The sequence below is a fragment of the Contarinia nasturtii genome, unplaced genomic scaffold (assembly GCF_009176525.2).
Source record: "Contarinia nasturtii isolate CC-2019 unplaced genomic scaffold, AAFC_CNas_1.1 Cnas_scaffold_414, whole genome shotgun sequence".
Taxonomy (NCBI): Eukaryota; Metazoa; Arthropoda; class Insecta; order Diptera; family Cecidomyiidae; genus Contarinia; species Contarinia nasturtii.
Genome location: NW_022197768.1, coordinates 4,315,395 through 4,330,196, shown reverse-complemented (window position 1 = coordinate 4,330,196; position 14,802 = coordinate 4,315,395). Strand labels below are relative to the sequence as shown.

At 34.3% G+C, this 14,802-nt stretch overlaps 6 protein-coding genes across 7 annotated transcripts; 3 read left to right on the top strand and 3 right to left on the bottom strand.

Moving 5' to 3' along the window:
* Nucleotides 1-500: 500 nt before the first annotated feature.
* Nucleotides 501-2,323, bottom strand: LOC116338430 (26S proteasome regulatory subunit 6A-B). Its single transcript, XM_031763670.1, has 2 exons — nucleotides 1,886-2,323; nucleotides 501-1,689 (listed from the first exon to the last, which is right to left on the bottom strand). Exons 1-2 carry the CDS (start codon nucleotides 2,145-2,147, stop codon nucleotides 671-673), a joined length of 1,281 nt encoding a protein of 426 aa, XP_031619530.1. The 5' UTR covers nucleotides 2,148-2,323; the 3' UTR covers nucleotides 501-670.
* Nucleotides 2,324-2,411: 88 nt separating this feature from the next.
* On the top strand, nucleotides 2,412-3,418 carry LOC116338433 (succinate dehydrogenase [ubiquinone] cytochrome b small subunit, mitochondrial). The gene is made up of 3 exons (XM_031763674.1): nucleotides 2,412-2,565; nucleotides 2,755-2,879; nucleotides 2,951-3,418. Exons 1-3 carry the CDS (start codon nucleotides 2,523-2,525, stop codon nucleotides 3,329-3,331), a joined length of 549 nt encoding a protein of 182 aa, XP_031619534.1. The 5' UTR covers nucleotides 2,412-2,522; the 3' UTR covers nucleotides 3,332-3,418.
* Nucleotides 3,419-3,437: 19 nt separating this feature from the next.
* LOC116338432 (phosphatidylglycerophosphatase and protein-tyrosine phosphatase 1) lies at nucleotides 3,438-5,622 on the bottom strand. The gene is made up of 6 exons (XM_031763673.1): nucleotides 5,514-5,622; nucleotides 5,115-5,330; nucleotides 4,762-4,899; nucleotides 4,199-4,279; nucleotides 3,845-4,078; nucleotides 3,438-3,753 (listed from the first exon to the last, which is right to left on the bottom strand). The coding sequence occupies exons 2-6, from the start codon at nucleotides 5,121-5,123 to the stop codon at nucleotides 3,589-3,591; spliced, it is 627 nt and encodes a 208-aa protein (XP_031619533.1). The 5' UTR covers nucleotides 5,124-5,330; nucleotides 5,514-5,622; the 3' UTR covers nucleotides 3,438-3,588.
* Nucleotides 5,623-5,765: 143 nt separating this feature from the next.
* LOC116338431 (39S ribosomal protein L9, mitochondrial) lies at nucleotides 5,766-6,868 on the top strand. Its single transcript, XM_031763671.1, has 2 exons — nucleotides 5,766-5,954; nucleotides 6,065-6,868. The coding sequence occupies exons 1-2, from the start codon at nucleotides 5,868-5,870 to the stop codon at nucleotides 6,791-6,793; spliced, it is 816 nt and encodes a 271-aa protein (XP_031619531.1). The 5' UTR covers nucleotides 5,766-5,867; the 3' UTR covers nucleotides 6,794-6,868.
* Nucleotides 6,869-7,096: 228 nt separating this feature from the next.
* Nucleotides 7,097-10,990, bottom strand: LOC116338493 (protein sel-1 homolog 1). The gene is made up of 7 exons (XM_031763798.1): nucleotides 9,339-10,990; nucleotides 8,529-9,234; nucleotides 8,290-8,438; nucleotides 7,883-8,217; nucleotides 7,735-7,805; nucleotides 7,514-7,647; nucleotides 7,097-7,419 (listed from the first exon to the last, which is right to left on the bottom strand). Exons 1-7 carry the CDS (start codon nucleotides 10,026-10,028, stop codon nucleotides 7,159-7,161), a joined length of 2,346 nt encoding a protein of 781 aa, XP_031619658.1. The 5' UTR covers nucleotides 10,029-10,990; the 3' UTR covers nucleotides 7,097-7,158.
* A 330-nt stretch (nucleotides 10,991-11,320) lies between these two features.
* Nucleotides 11,321-14,623, top strand: LOC116338494 (riboflavin transporter 2-like). Of its 2 annotated transcripts, XM_031763799.1 has the most exons (4): nucleotides 11,321-11,558; nucleotides 12,546-12,696; nucleotides 13,082-14,243; nucleotides 14,314-14,623. In XM_031763799.1, the coding sequence occupies exons 2-4, from the start codon at nucleotides 12,674-12,676 to the stop codon at nucleotides 14,506-14,508; spliced, it is 1,380 nt and encodes a 459-aa protein (XP_031619659.1). In that variant the 5' UTR covers nucleotides 11,321-11,558; nucleotides 12,546-12,673; the 3' UTR covers nucleotides 14,509-14,623. The 2 variants fall into 2 exon arrangements, with proteins under 2 accessions (XP_031619659.1, XP_031619660.1); XM_031763800.1 differs by lacking the exon at nucleotides 12,546-12,696.
* The last annotated feature ends 179 nt before the right edge of the window (nucleotides 14,624-14,802 follow it).

The following is a 14,802-nucleotide window of genomic DNA, read 5'->3' as shown; positions in this document are numbered from 1 at the left end:
CAATGCTAACATACACGACCAAATATCTATAATATTCGTAAAAAAATCTAGTTGAATTTTCTCAACGTTTTCAATGAAGCTTTATTATGAATCGATAGCCAATTCACGTCCTTATTCATATTATCATCTTCATTTGCAGCGAAATGAGCGAAAAAAATGCAAATACGTTAACTCTATTTGACGTATTGTGTGTTGCGTTATGCCGTTTGTGAAGATTATAATTTTTTTTTACAATTTACAAGTTTGAAAGATGTTGTTAAGAACTTTTTTAATTTGCGATAAGACGATGGAAATATTTTCTCTTCAAACATGAAGCTGCATTGATAAACAACAAAAAAAAGCAATAAATCAAAACACAATCATAAACAATGTCACAATTTTCCAAATCTCTAAACAAAAAACCCAAAAAAAGTACCAATCATTTTCATTCTTTAATAAAAGCACTAAACAAGAATTATTTTAACTCCATTTTTTTTTGTATTTTTTTATTAAACTCGGAATTTATTTGAAAAATATTATGTTTGTTTATTTGTTATCTATGCGTGTTATCTATGCATATGTGTGTAAACCAAATGATATATAGTATGGTACGGCTAGTAATTGTAGAAAAAGAAAGAAAGAAAACAAATAGAAGAAGAGAAAGAAGCGTGATGATTTCATTCTCAAATATTTATGCATAATAGTTGAGATTGGCTTTCTTCTTCGCTTGCACTTCCATTATAGCGTCCATAAAGTCTTCGTGTGTCACACATGTGGCTGAACGACGTAATGCAATCATACCAGCTTCAACGCAAACGGCTTTACATTGTGCACCATTAAAGTCATCGGTTGACCGTGACAATTCGTCAAAGTTAACTTCGGGACTGACATTCATTTTACGTGAATGAATTTGCATGATACGTGCCCGTGCCTCTTCATTTGGATGTGGAAATTCGATTTTACGATCTAAACGTCCACTACGCAATAAAGCTGGATCCAAAATATCGACACGATTTGTGGCTGCAATAACTTTAATATCAGCAGTTGAACTAAAACCATCCAATTGATTAAGTAATTCCAACATGGTACGTTGTACTTCACGATCGCCAGCTTTTTCCGAATCGAAACGTTTCGTACCGATGGCATCCAATTCATCGATGAAAATGATGGCCGGTGCCTTTTCTTTAGCCAATGCAAATGCATCGCGAACCAATTTTGCACCATCACCAATGAACATTTGCACCAATTGCGGTCCAGCCAATTTTAAAAATGTTGATTTTGTTTGTGCAGCACATGCACGGGCCAACAATGTTTTACCTGTACCGGGTGGACCATACAATAGTACACCTTTTGGTGGATGAATGCCAAGATTTTTAAATCGATCTTTGTGTGTCATTGGCAATACAACTGCTTCGATTAATTCTTGAATTTGCTTATCCAAACCACCAATGTCCGAATATTGTTCGGTTGGACGTTCATCGACTTCCATTGCTTTAACGCGAGCATCATATTCAGCTGGCAATGTTTCCAAAATTAAATACGAATCTTTGTTTACGCCAACCAAATCGCCTGGTTTCAATTTTTCAGGGTCAACGAGACCAATGACCGGCAAGAAATACGTTTGTCTTGTCGATGTTTTGATGACTGCACATTTTCCTTTTCGCTGATTGTCCAGCACAAGAACAGCACCATCGTCTTCTTCTTCTTGTTCTACAAATGAGAAAATTGATGAAAACATTGAATGAAAACTTTATAATTATTGATTAAAGCATACGAAAATACTATGGATTGCACAAAAATTAATTTCAACAACATTCCATTTTCAATTTGAAAATCCCTGTTTACTATATATCATTGAATTATGTGCTTGGTATATTGATTGATTGAATCTACAATTGACACTTACCGACATCCAATAATTCAATGACATTCGATACTAAATACGGCAATGTCTTATTCACTTTTATTTTTTCCGCATTATCCTTGATTTTTTCGTTTTGTGTTTGCAATTCGTGTGTGATTCGCATCAATTCACTTTTCATGATTTTAATTTCATTGTCCATTAATCGTGTACGGCTGACAATCTCATCAGTTGGCATACGTAAAACTTCTTCGCCCAATGTTTCCTCCTCTTCCCAAATCGATTTATCTTCCAGTGTTCCAGCCATTTTATTTTATGAAATTCGATTGAATGACCCACCAAAAAAAGAGAAAATAATTCTTTGTCTCTATCGAAACGATTTTAATTAATTTAAAGTGTTTTCTGATTTCAACACGAATCGGATTGAAATGCTAACACAATGACGAATGACTTTTGTTTGGTGATGCGTATCATTTTGTAGGTTAGACATTTCGGGCAAATGCATACAAAATTTAGACAGCGTTCACATACACGCTTGATATTTGATCGAAAGCACAGAAACTTCATGTTGATATCGAATCCGCAGCCTTAATGACATTTCGCTGCTTCAACGAAAAGGTGCAAAAAAAAATAGTATTTTGTTTTCAATTCGAATAACATAAAACGCAATTTATTGTTAAAGATGGCAATGTCGGTGTTGTTACGTTCGCAAAATAAATTCAAAGGTAAATTACCAAATGGAATATGAATATGTTTGCATTATATTCTCTAGACAATTTAAATATGCATTGAATGTATTTATCTTTTGATATACAATATGTGTGAATGTGACATATCCTAAACTAAATTACATAACATATTTGAAACCATCGTCCATCTGTAGATGCAAAATAAAGATGCATTTCTCTTTACAGCTGCAGCCACCTTATCAAATGTATTCCGATACAGTACCAGCGCCAGCAAAAATTCATTCAAACTTTTGGAACATCAAAATGTATCAAAATTCGTATTTCCCAAGTTAAACATTGCACCAGTTGTGGTGAGTAATTCAATTGGAATTGAAGTCATTTCAATTGATATGCATACTTTTCGTTTTGATTTTATCGATAGAAAACGGCTGGCATTCGTCAAATTTCATTGACCGCCACGAGACAATCGGCAGCTGGCGGCAGTCATTCTGGACTATGGACAGCTGAACGTTTTGTGAGCTTAGCATTGTTGGGCATTATACCAGCCGCTCTAGCGTTTCCATCAAAAACATTGGATACATTGCTTGCCATCTCTGTAGTGATGCATGCACATTGGGGCATCGAAGCATGTGTCGTCGATTACATTCGACCAGTTATTTTCGGACCTTTGATTCCAAAGGTGGCACCGCTAGCTGTTGTCGCTTTTTCAGCACTTTTACTCGGTGGTCTTTTGTACTTCATCCAAACGGACATTGGTATTGCACAAACGGTTCGAAAATTCTGGGCCATCAAAGGCCAATAAACATTGTAAACAATTGTAAATTGTATGTGCGAAGATAATTTTAATTTAAATAAAAGTCAAGAATGAAAAGATCGGGTCGTTCATAAATTATTCAAAAATTTTAATATACGCAATTTTCCTGGTTAACAAAGCAAACAGAACATTTTATTTGAATAAATAAAAATAGAGTAAACAATGCAAGCACTTAATCATACATCATTTTTCTTTTTTTTTCTTGCTCTGGAGATGAATAGAATTGAATGTCGTTAACTAATCGTTTACGTCGTCAACGGTGGTGATTTATCAGTCGAATAATTTACATTACTTTTTACATTTTCATTGAAGAAGATACGCATCGCTTCCCATTGTTTGTTGTGTAGCAATATGTGAGGTCGACAAGACCTCATATGACTCACCGCCTGTTCGGGATTCCAATTATTTTTCTGAAATGAACGACAATTTACACATTAGATTCGATTTATTGAATATGCGAAACAGTTTTAATTTCAAACATTCTAAAGAAAGACAAAATACCATCATCAAATAACAGCCAACCAATGTGGCACTCCGTGTACGTCCAGCTTTGCAATGCACATATACAGTGCCCGGCTTTGCAATATTTTCATTTGGTAAAGTGACGATTTTTTCATTGGCTGGTAAATACCGATTCATGAATTGAACACCCAATTTTAATTTCTTTTGACACGGTGATTCAAATATATCAGTTGTTGCCAGTTGCAAAAAATCCACATTTAACGCTTTCCATTTCTGTATGGAAATATATTCATAAATTGACATTATTAACACTTGAAATGGCCAATAGATCTACAGATTCAACAAGTACTGAACTATGTGTTACGTATTCTATGTGTCGAATATTTTGCTTACCTCAGCATTATTTGAAAACAATTGCAGCTCATAGTCTTCATTCATTGACACAACAGCTTTAACATCTTCCTTTTCAATCAACTAAAAAACGGTAAAATTGAACAACAATCAATATACGAATATCAATATTGGAAAAAACTAGGGGTGAGACACAAACGATTAAACCATGATTCCAATATATAAACAGTAATCCTACTAATCCACCAATCCGTCATTTCATTGTCAAATATGATGTCACATTTCGCCGCTATTCACTTTGTTGAAAACTTATTTATCGACACTGGAGTATGACATTTTGTTATTGATAATTCAAATTATTTTTTTCATCAATAAAATTTTGAGAAAGTCTATCTATTGTTTTGTAAATTTGTAATCGACTTTTAAACTAAAAAATATATCAAAAAAGAACAAATTACTATCTCAAAACAAGTTGTATTGTCTATTCCACTTTAATTTCTCGAATTTTTACACTAAAAGTCTAATCCTATTCCACGTGTCTACCCCCTAGGGAAAAAAATTCCAATGGAAATTGATTACATCAGACGCAAATTTGTTTTTTCTACCTGTTGAGCCATCGAACGAAATGGTAATGCTCCCAGTATTGTGTGCTCATCAATGCGATCGTACCATCGTCGTGTTGAAACTTTTTCCATAAAAACGTTATAGAATAACGTTGGATAAAACGATACACGGGCAAACATCTTTTATTGGTTTTAAAAGAAATAATTTAATAAAAGATAATGTAAAATAATAAATATGTAACTAAAGACGTTTTATTCACTTGACTGATGTGAAACTTAATTTTTTTTTTGTTAAATCACACAAAAATGATAGGTAAACTCATGCGGCTATGATCTTAACGAGTAAAGAGACTTCATATGAATGAAAAAAAAATAGAAAGTGTTCGACACTGTACCGAAATCATGATTCTTCAGTGTAAATTTCTTTGCCGCTGTTGTAATTTATTCAGGTAAGTCGATGATATCTGTATTGAGCCTATATCCCCACTCTCTTCCTCTCTCTCTATGTCTGTTCCACAGCCACTATTGTTGGGTGGGAAGCTTCTTGTCTTTATCAGTTGACTCTGGTCACCGTTTAAAGCAAGAAATGAAGACGACTCAAACACATTGACCTAATGATCGAAACGATTATCATTTAAAAAAACTCTTGCTACGAAACTGTTGTTATACTAATTCAATGAATTTGAATGAAAATGTATGTTTGCATTTGGAGAAAAATTAATTTCATCATTTCATACTTTAACTTTGCCCATTCCATTTAAATTCATTTTGAAAAAAATGTTTTTATTATTTACGTAAAGCAGATCTCAATCGCAGTTAAGTGTCCAAAATACAAAACTTTAATGACACATGCGAACGAAACTTCACTTCATTTCAATGAGTATGCTTGTATACACATGTGATAGAAATTCACAATGAAATAAAAATAGTAAAGCAAATGTTTCTGTTTTTTTTTTTTTTTTTTTTTTACACAGAGACATACAGACAAACGAACCTATGTGTTTGTGTACACATACTTGAACGCATGAACTGACATTGATTTAATGTTCGATTTTGACAGTTTTGAAAGCTGCCTGAAATCATACAGAGAAGACAGAGAATAGGTGATTTTCGATGATCAACTCTGCCATCGAATCAGCAATAAAACAATGTTAAAAAGTATTTTACAAACAGGACGAGCTTCAATTTTGCAGCCCCTGATTAAGACAGAAATCTGTTTAGCTCAACAAACTCGTGTTAGTGTCAAAATATTTAATTCATAAATAAAAATCCCAATTTTTAAATTTACATAACCTCAAATCGATGTGAATTTGTTTTTCTTTTCTTTATTTCGTTTTATGTCCAGAACACATTTGTGTTGAAAAGAAGATGGGAACCAAGGTTAACAACAAAAGGTGCGGAACCCAAGGGCTTGAAAGCAAGAAATTTTGTTTATGATTTCATTGAAGATGGGGATGTCATTAAAAAACCGGATATTAGCATCATTCTCACGGACTATGTTGATGGGGTGGGCTTCAGAGGTGATTTAGTAAAGATGCGACCAAAAAAGGCATACAGATCGCTATTGGCTGGTTTAGCTGTGTACGATACACCCGAAAATCGAATGAAATACGATACAGAGGCACGACTTAAAGAAGAACGCCAATCACCATACATTCAACGAACTATCGATGTATTCGGTCGAAAAGTGGTTGCCATTTGCATGAATAAATTCAAACCATGGGTCATCGAACCGCGTCATATTCGAGTATCAATGCGCAAGGCTGGACTTTATGTAATGAACGATTCACAAATTGAATTACCAAAAACACCAATCCATGGTCCCGATCTGACCAAAGAAGGTAAGGACTTTTACGTAACCATTACGATCAATATGAAAGATAAGGCAACAGTACGATGTAAATTGCACCACGTTACATTGGATCCAAAAAAACGAATTCCATGTATTCAGAATTGGTGGGAACTAGAGAGTGAACTCTTATTGCCCGATGAGGAAGGACAAAGAATGCTTCAAGCCAGTGAAAAAAGCAAAGCCTCTGAAAAAGGTTCAAATGATTCACAAACTAGTAAATAAACCAGTAGGCAATTGACCCATTCAATAAATTTAATCAAGAGAATAAAGAAAAATGTTATATTATACATAAAAATATATTAGTTTTTTTTTTTCATTTCAATAAAATATTGTATTGTTTTCAGCAGTGTTTCATAAATGGATAGATATATCTGCTGAGCTGAGTGCTTAGCCAGATATGTTTGTGTGTATTGTACAGCAGATATATCTATCCATTTATGAAACACTGGTTTTCAGAGAGCAGACATTTCTTACCGTACATTGAGAATAAAAGTCAAATAAAGTGTTTGGAAATAAAACACACTGTTCGTTTTAAATATACATAAATACTAAAACTTTTTCTTTTATTTCCATTTTATTTAATAAAATTATTGGTCACTGTTCACTGTTGCTTCTGAATTTGGGACTGTAGCTGTAGCTGTTTGTGATTCTGTCGTCGTTGACGATGCCGGTTGCGATACGGTTGATGTTGGTGTCTCTAAACTTCTCGGATGTTCACGTTCAACATGTTGTGGCGGTCGTCGAAAATAGAAAATCGTCCCCAAAAGTATAGTGAAAATGGTGATCAGATAAAGATCCCAATTTGATGCGATATTTTTGTCCAATTCGAATAAAAAGTTTAACGGACTCTGGAAAAATGGCCCAAAACAAAAGAAAAATCCATTAATATTTCAAGAGATATCGATCGACAATTGATTTTACATAATGGATTAATTTGCTTACATCTTTCATCGATTCAACTTTAAACATGAACGATAGTTTGAGAATGGCAAGTGCAACCGGCACTTTGGCATCAACACTTGTTTCTGAAGCTAAATCATAGAATCGTTTTGCCAAATGCCAGTCTTTCTTCATACCTGGGGAGCAGGATGAACCACAAAAGAAAAGCATTGAAATAATTAAAATGATCAACCATTTAATAATAAGTGATTCTTTCATCATACCCAATCCTTGTTCGTGCATATAAGCCAAATTGAACATAGCCTGTGCATTATGTTGCTGCTCGGATGCCATGCTAAAAGAAATGAAACAATGGAGAAAATCAATCAATGAAAATGTCACAAGATCAAAATGAATGATTCAAAATGTTACCGATAGTGCGAAGCAGCTGTATCATAATCAACTTCAGTTCCAAGCCCATAGTAGTGATAATCACCCATTTTAACTTGTGCGGTTGAATAACCTTGAGATGCTGATCGGCTCCAGTATTGAAGGGCTCGCACCAAATCTTCATGCCTTGATTTAAACAATGTCACCTCATTTCGATCTAACATGAAGGCCGCATTACTTTGTGCTACCTCATATCCAAGTTCGGATGCCAAAGCGTATTTCATAAATGCTTGATTGAAACGGTATGATTTATAATCTTGATGGGCAAACATTAAAATTTCACTCCATTTTCCACGTTCGGCCACACTTTTAAAAAGCTAACAAATTAAGAATAAAATGCCGTTAGATTTCTGGTAATACATTTCACATTATCATCGATATCAACATACTTCGACCGCTGTTGGACATGATCTCATCATTCCTAAGCCGACTGCATGCATTTGACCCAAATTGTAGTAAGCCAATACGTGTCCGGATTGTGATGCCAAATTAAAGTACTTATTTGCCTGCATAAAATCTCGTTTAACGCCAATTCCACCTGTGTGTGCATGAAGAGTAAAATCAATTATTACATCATATCTATTGGTATTGTAAAAAAACTAAATTAACGCCCATCAAATTCACTTACTGAAATACATGTTACCAAGTTGGAGTTGCCCATCGACCCATCCTTGATCTGCGGCTTTCGTGAAATAGCTCAATGCTTTTGCCGTATCCTTTGGTACGCCTTTTCCTTGCAAATACATAATGCCCAAACCACTTTGACCAACTGGATTACCCAGATCGGCTGCTTTTTTAAAATATTTGAATGCCGTTTCATTGTCAGCCTTGATATTTTCACTTCCTTCCAAATAAATTTTTCCCAAAAATGCCATTGCCACTGCATTTCCTGCATTGGCCGCCTGTGTAAAATATGACAATGCTTTTTGATGATCGAGAGCAATTCCACGTCCACCTTGATAATGCAACTGTCCCAATCCAACTTGAGCTTGTACATCACCCTTTCCAGCCAACAGTTGATAATATTCAAGCAAATCATTATCGAATATGGCGGAACTGGAGCCAGATGTTTCGACTTCGTCCAACAAACGAACACGATGTACTGCAGCACCACCAGAGAATGTTATTTGAGATGCAACTTTTGTTGCCACCTTACGATAGAATTCCAATGCCTTTTCACAACTATTGGCCAATGAAATTCCCGACCAATATCGATAACCCAAGGCCATCTGAGCCCATGTGTTATCGCCCAAAGCGGCTACTGTGTAGTGTAGTAAGGCTTTCGATTGACTGACATTAAAGCCGATTCCAGCAGCGTACATAAAACCCAAGCCCTACAATCAAAAAGGAAAAACAAATCATATAATTAAACATCATATTATCTGCAATTTAAATGAAATTAAATTTGAAAAAAGAAACTTTTTTTTCCATATTTTACCATATGGGCATCGGGTAAACCAGTGTCAGCCAGCTTCAAAAATGTTTCTCTGGCTGCACCAAAATCCATTTCAACGTGATTTCCCATAAGTTGTGCCCATGCAATTTTCGCCTGTGCCCTTTGGTGTCCCTTATCAGCCGCTTTTTTCAGTAATGCAAAGCCTTCTTGTTTATCGGAACGGGTTCGATTGAGAATTTTCATCGCTGATTCGTACAGAATTTCCAATTCAATTTCTTCTTGTGTTTGCACCAATTCTGGTTGTTCGCCGAGTGATGCAATTGAACCGTCCATTTCTTGGATTTCATCTTCAAGTTTTTTAATCAATTTTGCATGACTATTGACCAGGGTCGACAACATTTCAGTCATTTTTTGCGCTTCCTTTTCTTGCGTAAAATCGGGTGCTTTTATTATTTTTATGGCCGATCCCTGATATGAAAATTCTTCCGCCAACAATGATGCAATCGAACTTTCATCATCGCCTGCATCGACTAATGTACTTGTTTCATCGTCGTTTTCATCGTTTTTATTTTTATTATCACTATTGCTATTTTCATCGTGCATCAAATTCGATTTTCTATCCTTAAAACTATTTTTTAGGTCTTCACTATCACTCGGCGGTCCTTGCAGTTCAGCCCATGCTATGCAAAGCGTATACGCAACCACCAGAAATATTATCTTTGACCTTTTCATCTTGAATTTGATTTGATTTTTTTCTTTTCTTTTCTTTTCGTATGACTTTCGTTCTGCGATTTCCGACTAAACGTTCCGGTTTACATTAAACTGTCTTAGAATTACAATATAGCACACCTCAATGTTTACTGTGTGTGATTTAATTTCTTTTTTTTTTCAGTTCTTTATTTTCTCGTCTGTTCGAATCGGTTTTTGAGTTTCTTTAATTTGTGCTGCTCTCTCCGACCCTGACGACTTGATGGCAAAATAAAATGAAATTAACAAACAAACTGAATTTTGTATTGCAAAAACAAAAACGAACTGTACTCGTCGTATGATTAATCGGTAGTATGTGGCTGGGTGTACTTTTAAATATCATACGTGTCTCAATTGTATTGCAGCAGCAGCAACAACAACAGATGTCACATTATTATTTTGTTTATTTAATTTTTCAACCCGATAATTGTGAGTCGGTGGTGGTTCCGTACAAACATTATTATTTTATATTTTCAAGCAATAAAAAATCACACTGAGAACGGCTCTTTTTTCTCTATTCCTTCGCTTTTTCTTGAATCGAGTGACAAAACAAATTTTATTGAATACCACACGAACTACGATCGCCGAATACCAAGCATATATACTATACGATAAAGTAGAAAAAACCCACAATTCACACAAAGTTCTTTTTTATTTTGCTCGGTTTTACTCTTTTTTTTTGTTATTTATAGTAAAATTTGTATGACAAGCGCTCTTAAATCATTTTCTTTTTCGTCTCATTTCGTTGTTTCAAAATTTATGTTAATGACGTATCGTTTCGATTGCATTTGTCGCGATTTCTGTGTGTACATTGATTGTGTATGAATGTGTGTGTGTGCATTTGTCAATCGGGCTTCGGTCACCGTCAAAATTTAACCCCAAAATATACTTTGCCCGAAAATCAAATTATGCATTTGAAATTATTATCTTTTCTTATTAGATATGCAATGCACTTATTTTTGGGTTTCTTTTTTTTTTGAAATCTACTTACTTTTCGAATATAGAGAGTACGATTGCTAATTAATGGTAAAGAAAGAAACAAGTATACGTAAACATTGTGTGGCGCATTTGATAATAATTACAATACAGTGGTACGCATAATAATTGAATGTCACATTGTGATTGGTCACGTTAAAATATTACGAATTTCAATCAAAATACTTCAGTCAAATTGTTTGATAATTTTGTATTTGTGTTAATATTTTTGTTTGTGAACGATTGTGTGTGTGTGAGTGTGATAAATTGACGGTGTATCGCCATCTACAATAGTAGTAAGTTTGTCCACGTTAGTGATAGCCATAATATATTTTGACAGCTGATTTTCAAATGTGAATTAAATCGTCTACTTTGACGATTCGAGAAACCCGACCAATTTCTATGAAATCGAAATACAAAAAGTACGCAACACAGCAAAAATGAAATTGATCAATTAAAAAATGACAATAAATAATTGAATTGAATAAATCAATTCACTGTTATCACACTAGACTTAAAATCTGATTTCATATTGGAATGGTAAGTGAATTTGTTGGATTTTTTAACGTGACAAAAAATAGATGTATGCGAATTTACCGTATCAATGCAATTGGATCGAGTGCAATTGATTTGTATCAAAGTGATTTGATTTCAGTTTTAGCGCAAATTGCATTCCCCGTTTTTTTATCGTATTATTTTTCGTCAACTCGACCATCTGTTTTAACACTTTGCAGTTTATTGAAGTTATTAAAATAATGTGTAAAGTAAATTGCGGCTTGTGTGTATAAAAAATTAATGGTGTACGTAATGTCATTCAGTTGTAATTATTATTTTGTCCATAAAGTCAATCATCATGAAAGTGCACAAAATTATATTCTACCACTTATCTTGACGTGAAATGGTATTTTTGTTGTCATCGTGATTTTATTGAATTTTCTGTGAAATCAAAGATCAAATATATAACATTTTATTCGTTTTATGTTTTGCATTTTTTTCATACATATATGTGTCTCTATTTAAATAGATTTAATAACATGAACAAATAAGAACCGAACACACCCAACTCCAATCATAATTATATATGGCTTTCCATCTCAGGTTGCACTTGACCAACAAATAATCTAGGGGCTTTCATCATTCGTTCATACAAATTTATACACAATATTCACGTCCTATTCATCATTTATACGATTAAAATTTCTCGCCTATACCAGTGAATAAGGTGTATTTTAAACTGCAGTGTACACACACTCACAGTATAGCTACACAGAATCGAAGAAGATCCGCACAAAAGAGAATGAAAAAACATGCCATAGACGAAATATACACGAAATATACACCAAATATATGCAGTTATGCACATTTATTTGAAGATAAAAGCCCCTAGCAAATAATGTTCCTAAAATTCTCTCTTCCACCTCGATCACTAATCCAATTTAAACAAACCAAATCAATAATTATACTCTTCAACCGATTATTTGGATTAAACCGTGTTTCAAATTCGTGTTGTTTTCACTTTTTGTTTAGAGTCTGCACATTAGATAACAATCAGGTGAACAAATGCACAACATGACAATAACACACGAATCTCAACTGTAAAACATCTGCAACATCTGTGTAACTATACTTGTTTTGATTAATTACGGACATCGAAAATGGATATGAACGAAAATAACAGGTAAACGAAACTATAATTACGCCAAGAATTATACTAATAACTTTTGGCGCAACCGATTTTTAATAAATGTTTGAACTGTATGTTTTGGCTATAAAAAAAAGCAACCACACAGATATGCACATCGATTATGAAACCAACTTGTCTGATAAGACAACCACATTGATAAATTAATTTCAGTCTCAAAAAAATGTGACATACAATCAGTATTACTTATACACACATCAAATCACGATCTAAATCTTCATTCACTTGAAATTTAATTTTTAAAAATGTTGTTATCTCGACCATAGCAATAAGCGCACTGAAAAATTCTCTAGATCCTTAAATTGACAAGTATTATACGAAATTTAACAGTTTTCATTTTTTATTCCATTCGTTCACACAGAGTAACTCTGCTCAATCACACGGAGAAATATCGTTTATCCATTACAAAAATGGGACAAGACGTTGCTGAAACTGTAATACAACCGATGGGCAAACGAAATTTGTTCGTTGATTTTTTGGCCATTCTATTTGGAGTTAGCTCATGGATTGGTGTGACATCAACATATTTGCAATTACCATTGCTTATAACAACGGTACCAGAAAAATGGGCACTGGCATCGTACATTGTGGTTGCTGTACAATTGGCCAACATTGGTTCATTCGCTTATGTTCTGTATCAGAAGTATTCACCGAAAAAGATCGACGACGGTTTTTTAATTTATATCACTCTATTCATCGGGTGCATAGCAGCAATTTGTATGGCATTTTTCTATCAATATACATTCAATATAAATGGTGAACCGCACAGTGTGCCGCTGTTGGTGTTTACATTGATGTTTGCATTGGTTGGATGCTTGAGTTCAGTGCTATTTATGCCGTACATGGGACGTTTCCGAGAGTGTTATCTTGTCTCGTATATGTTTGGTATGGGTCTGAATGGATTCTTATCGAGTGTGTTGGCATTAATTCAAGGCGTTGGTGGTGCACCAAATTGCGTAAAAAATAATTCAACCGGTGAAATAACTGCAGAATATCCGCTTCCATTGTTCGGCATTCGACTGTATTTTGAATTGGTGTTTGGCATTCTGATGCTGAGCGCAATTGCATTTGTTTTATTAAATAATTTAAAGACTTGTAAGAAAGAGTATGCAGTGGGAAAAATTGGTGCTGGCAACGAATACCATTATGATGATGACAAAGATAACAATGACAATCAAAACCAAAGTATACCCAGCGATGTGCTGAATCTCTCAAATTTTAATTATATCTTTTTAATGGCGGCTTTATTCGGTTTGAGTGGATTAGGTAATGGTATATTGCCCGGTTTGGCCACCTATTCATGTGTACCGTATGGCTATGTTATCTATCATTTTGCAACGACACTGGCTGCCATTGCAAATCCATGTGGCGGTTTTATTGCAATGTTTTTACCACACACATCGATACGTGTCATTCGTTTCCTCAGCATTATCGGACTCTATTTAGCTATTTACATCATTTACATTGCAGTACAAAGTCCGAATCCACCATTGAAAGGTTCGACATTAGGTGAAATGTTAATAGTAAGTACATATACATTACAACATACGCATTCGGAGCAAATATTAACTGATTATTATGTTTCCATTTCAGGTTATTGCGTGGACTGTTTTTACCTGTATCATAAGTTACATGAAAATTTCCATAGTTTCCATATTTCGATATCAAGGCGGACGATCGTTAGTTTTGGTTGGATCGGTTAATCAAATTAGTGCAGCCATTGGTGCGGCTATTAGTTTTGCTTTAGTTAATTATTTTAATGTTTTTGAGTATGCCAGCCCTTGTTAATAGCATCATGTTGTATGTAATACATTTTTTTTGGATCTTACGTACACTAAATGTGATATGAAACAGATATATGTATTATAATAAAATGGAATAGAAAAACTGATTTTTAATGAAACCACTTTGAGTGTTTATTTCGAAAATAAAGCAATTTATATTTATTGCCCGGAGATCAATAATGGCCTTGATTTGTTCATTCTGCAATACTAGCCGAGACTTAAGTCTAGTAGATTACTTCGAGCATCATTTGGCTATAGAGCTGAAGAAAATCAGTAAACAGTAAAATCCGCGATTAAC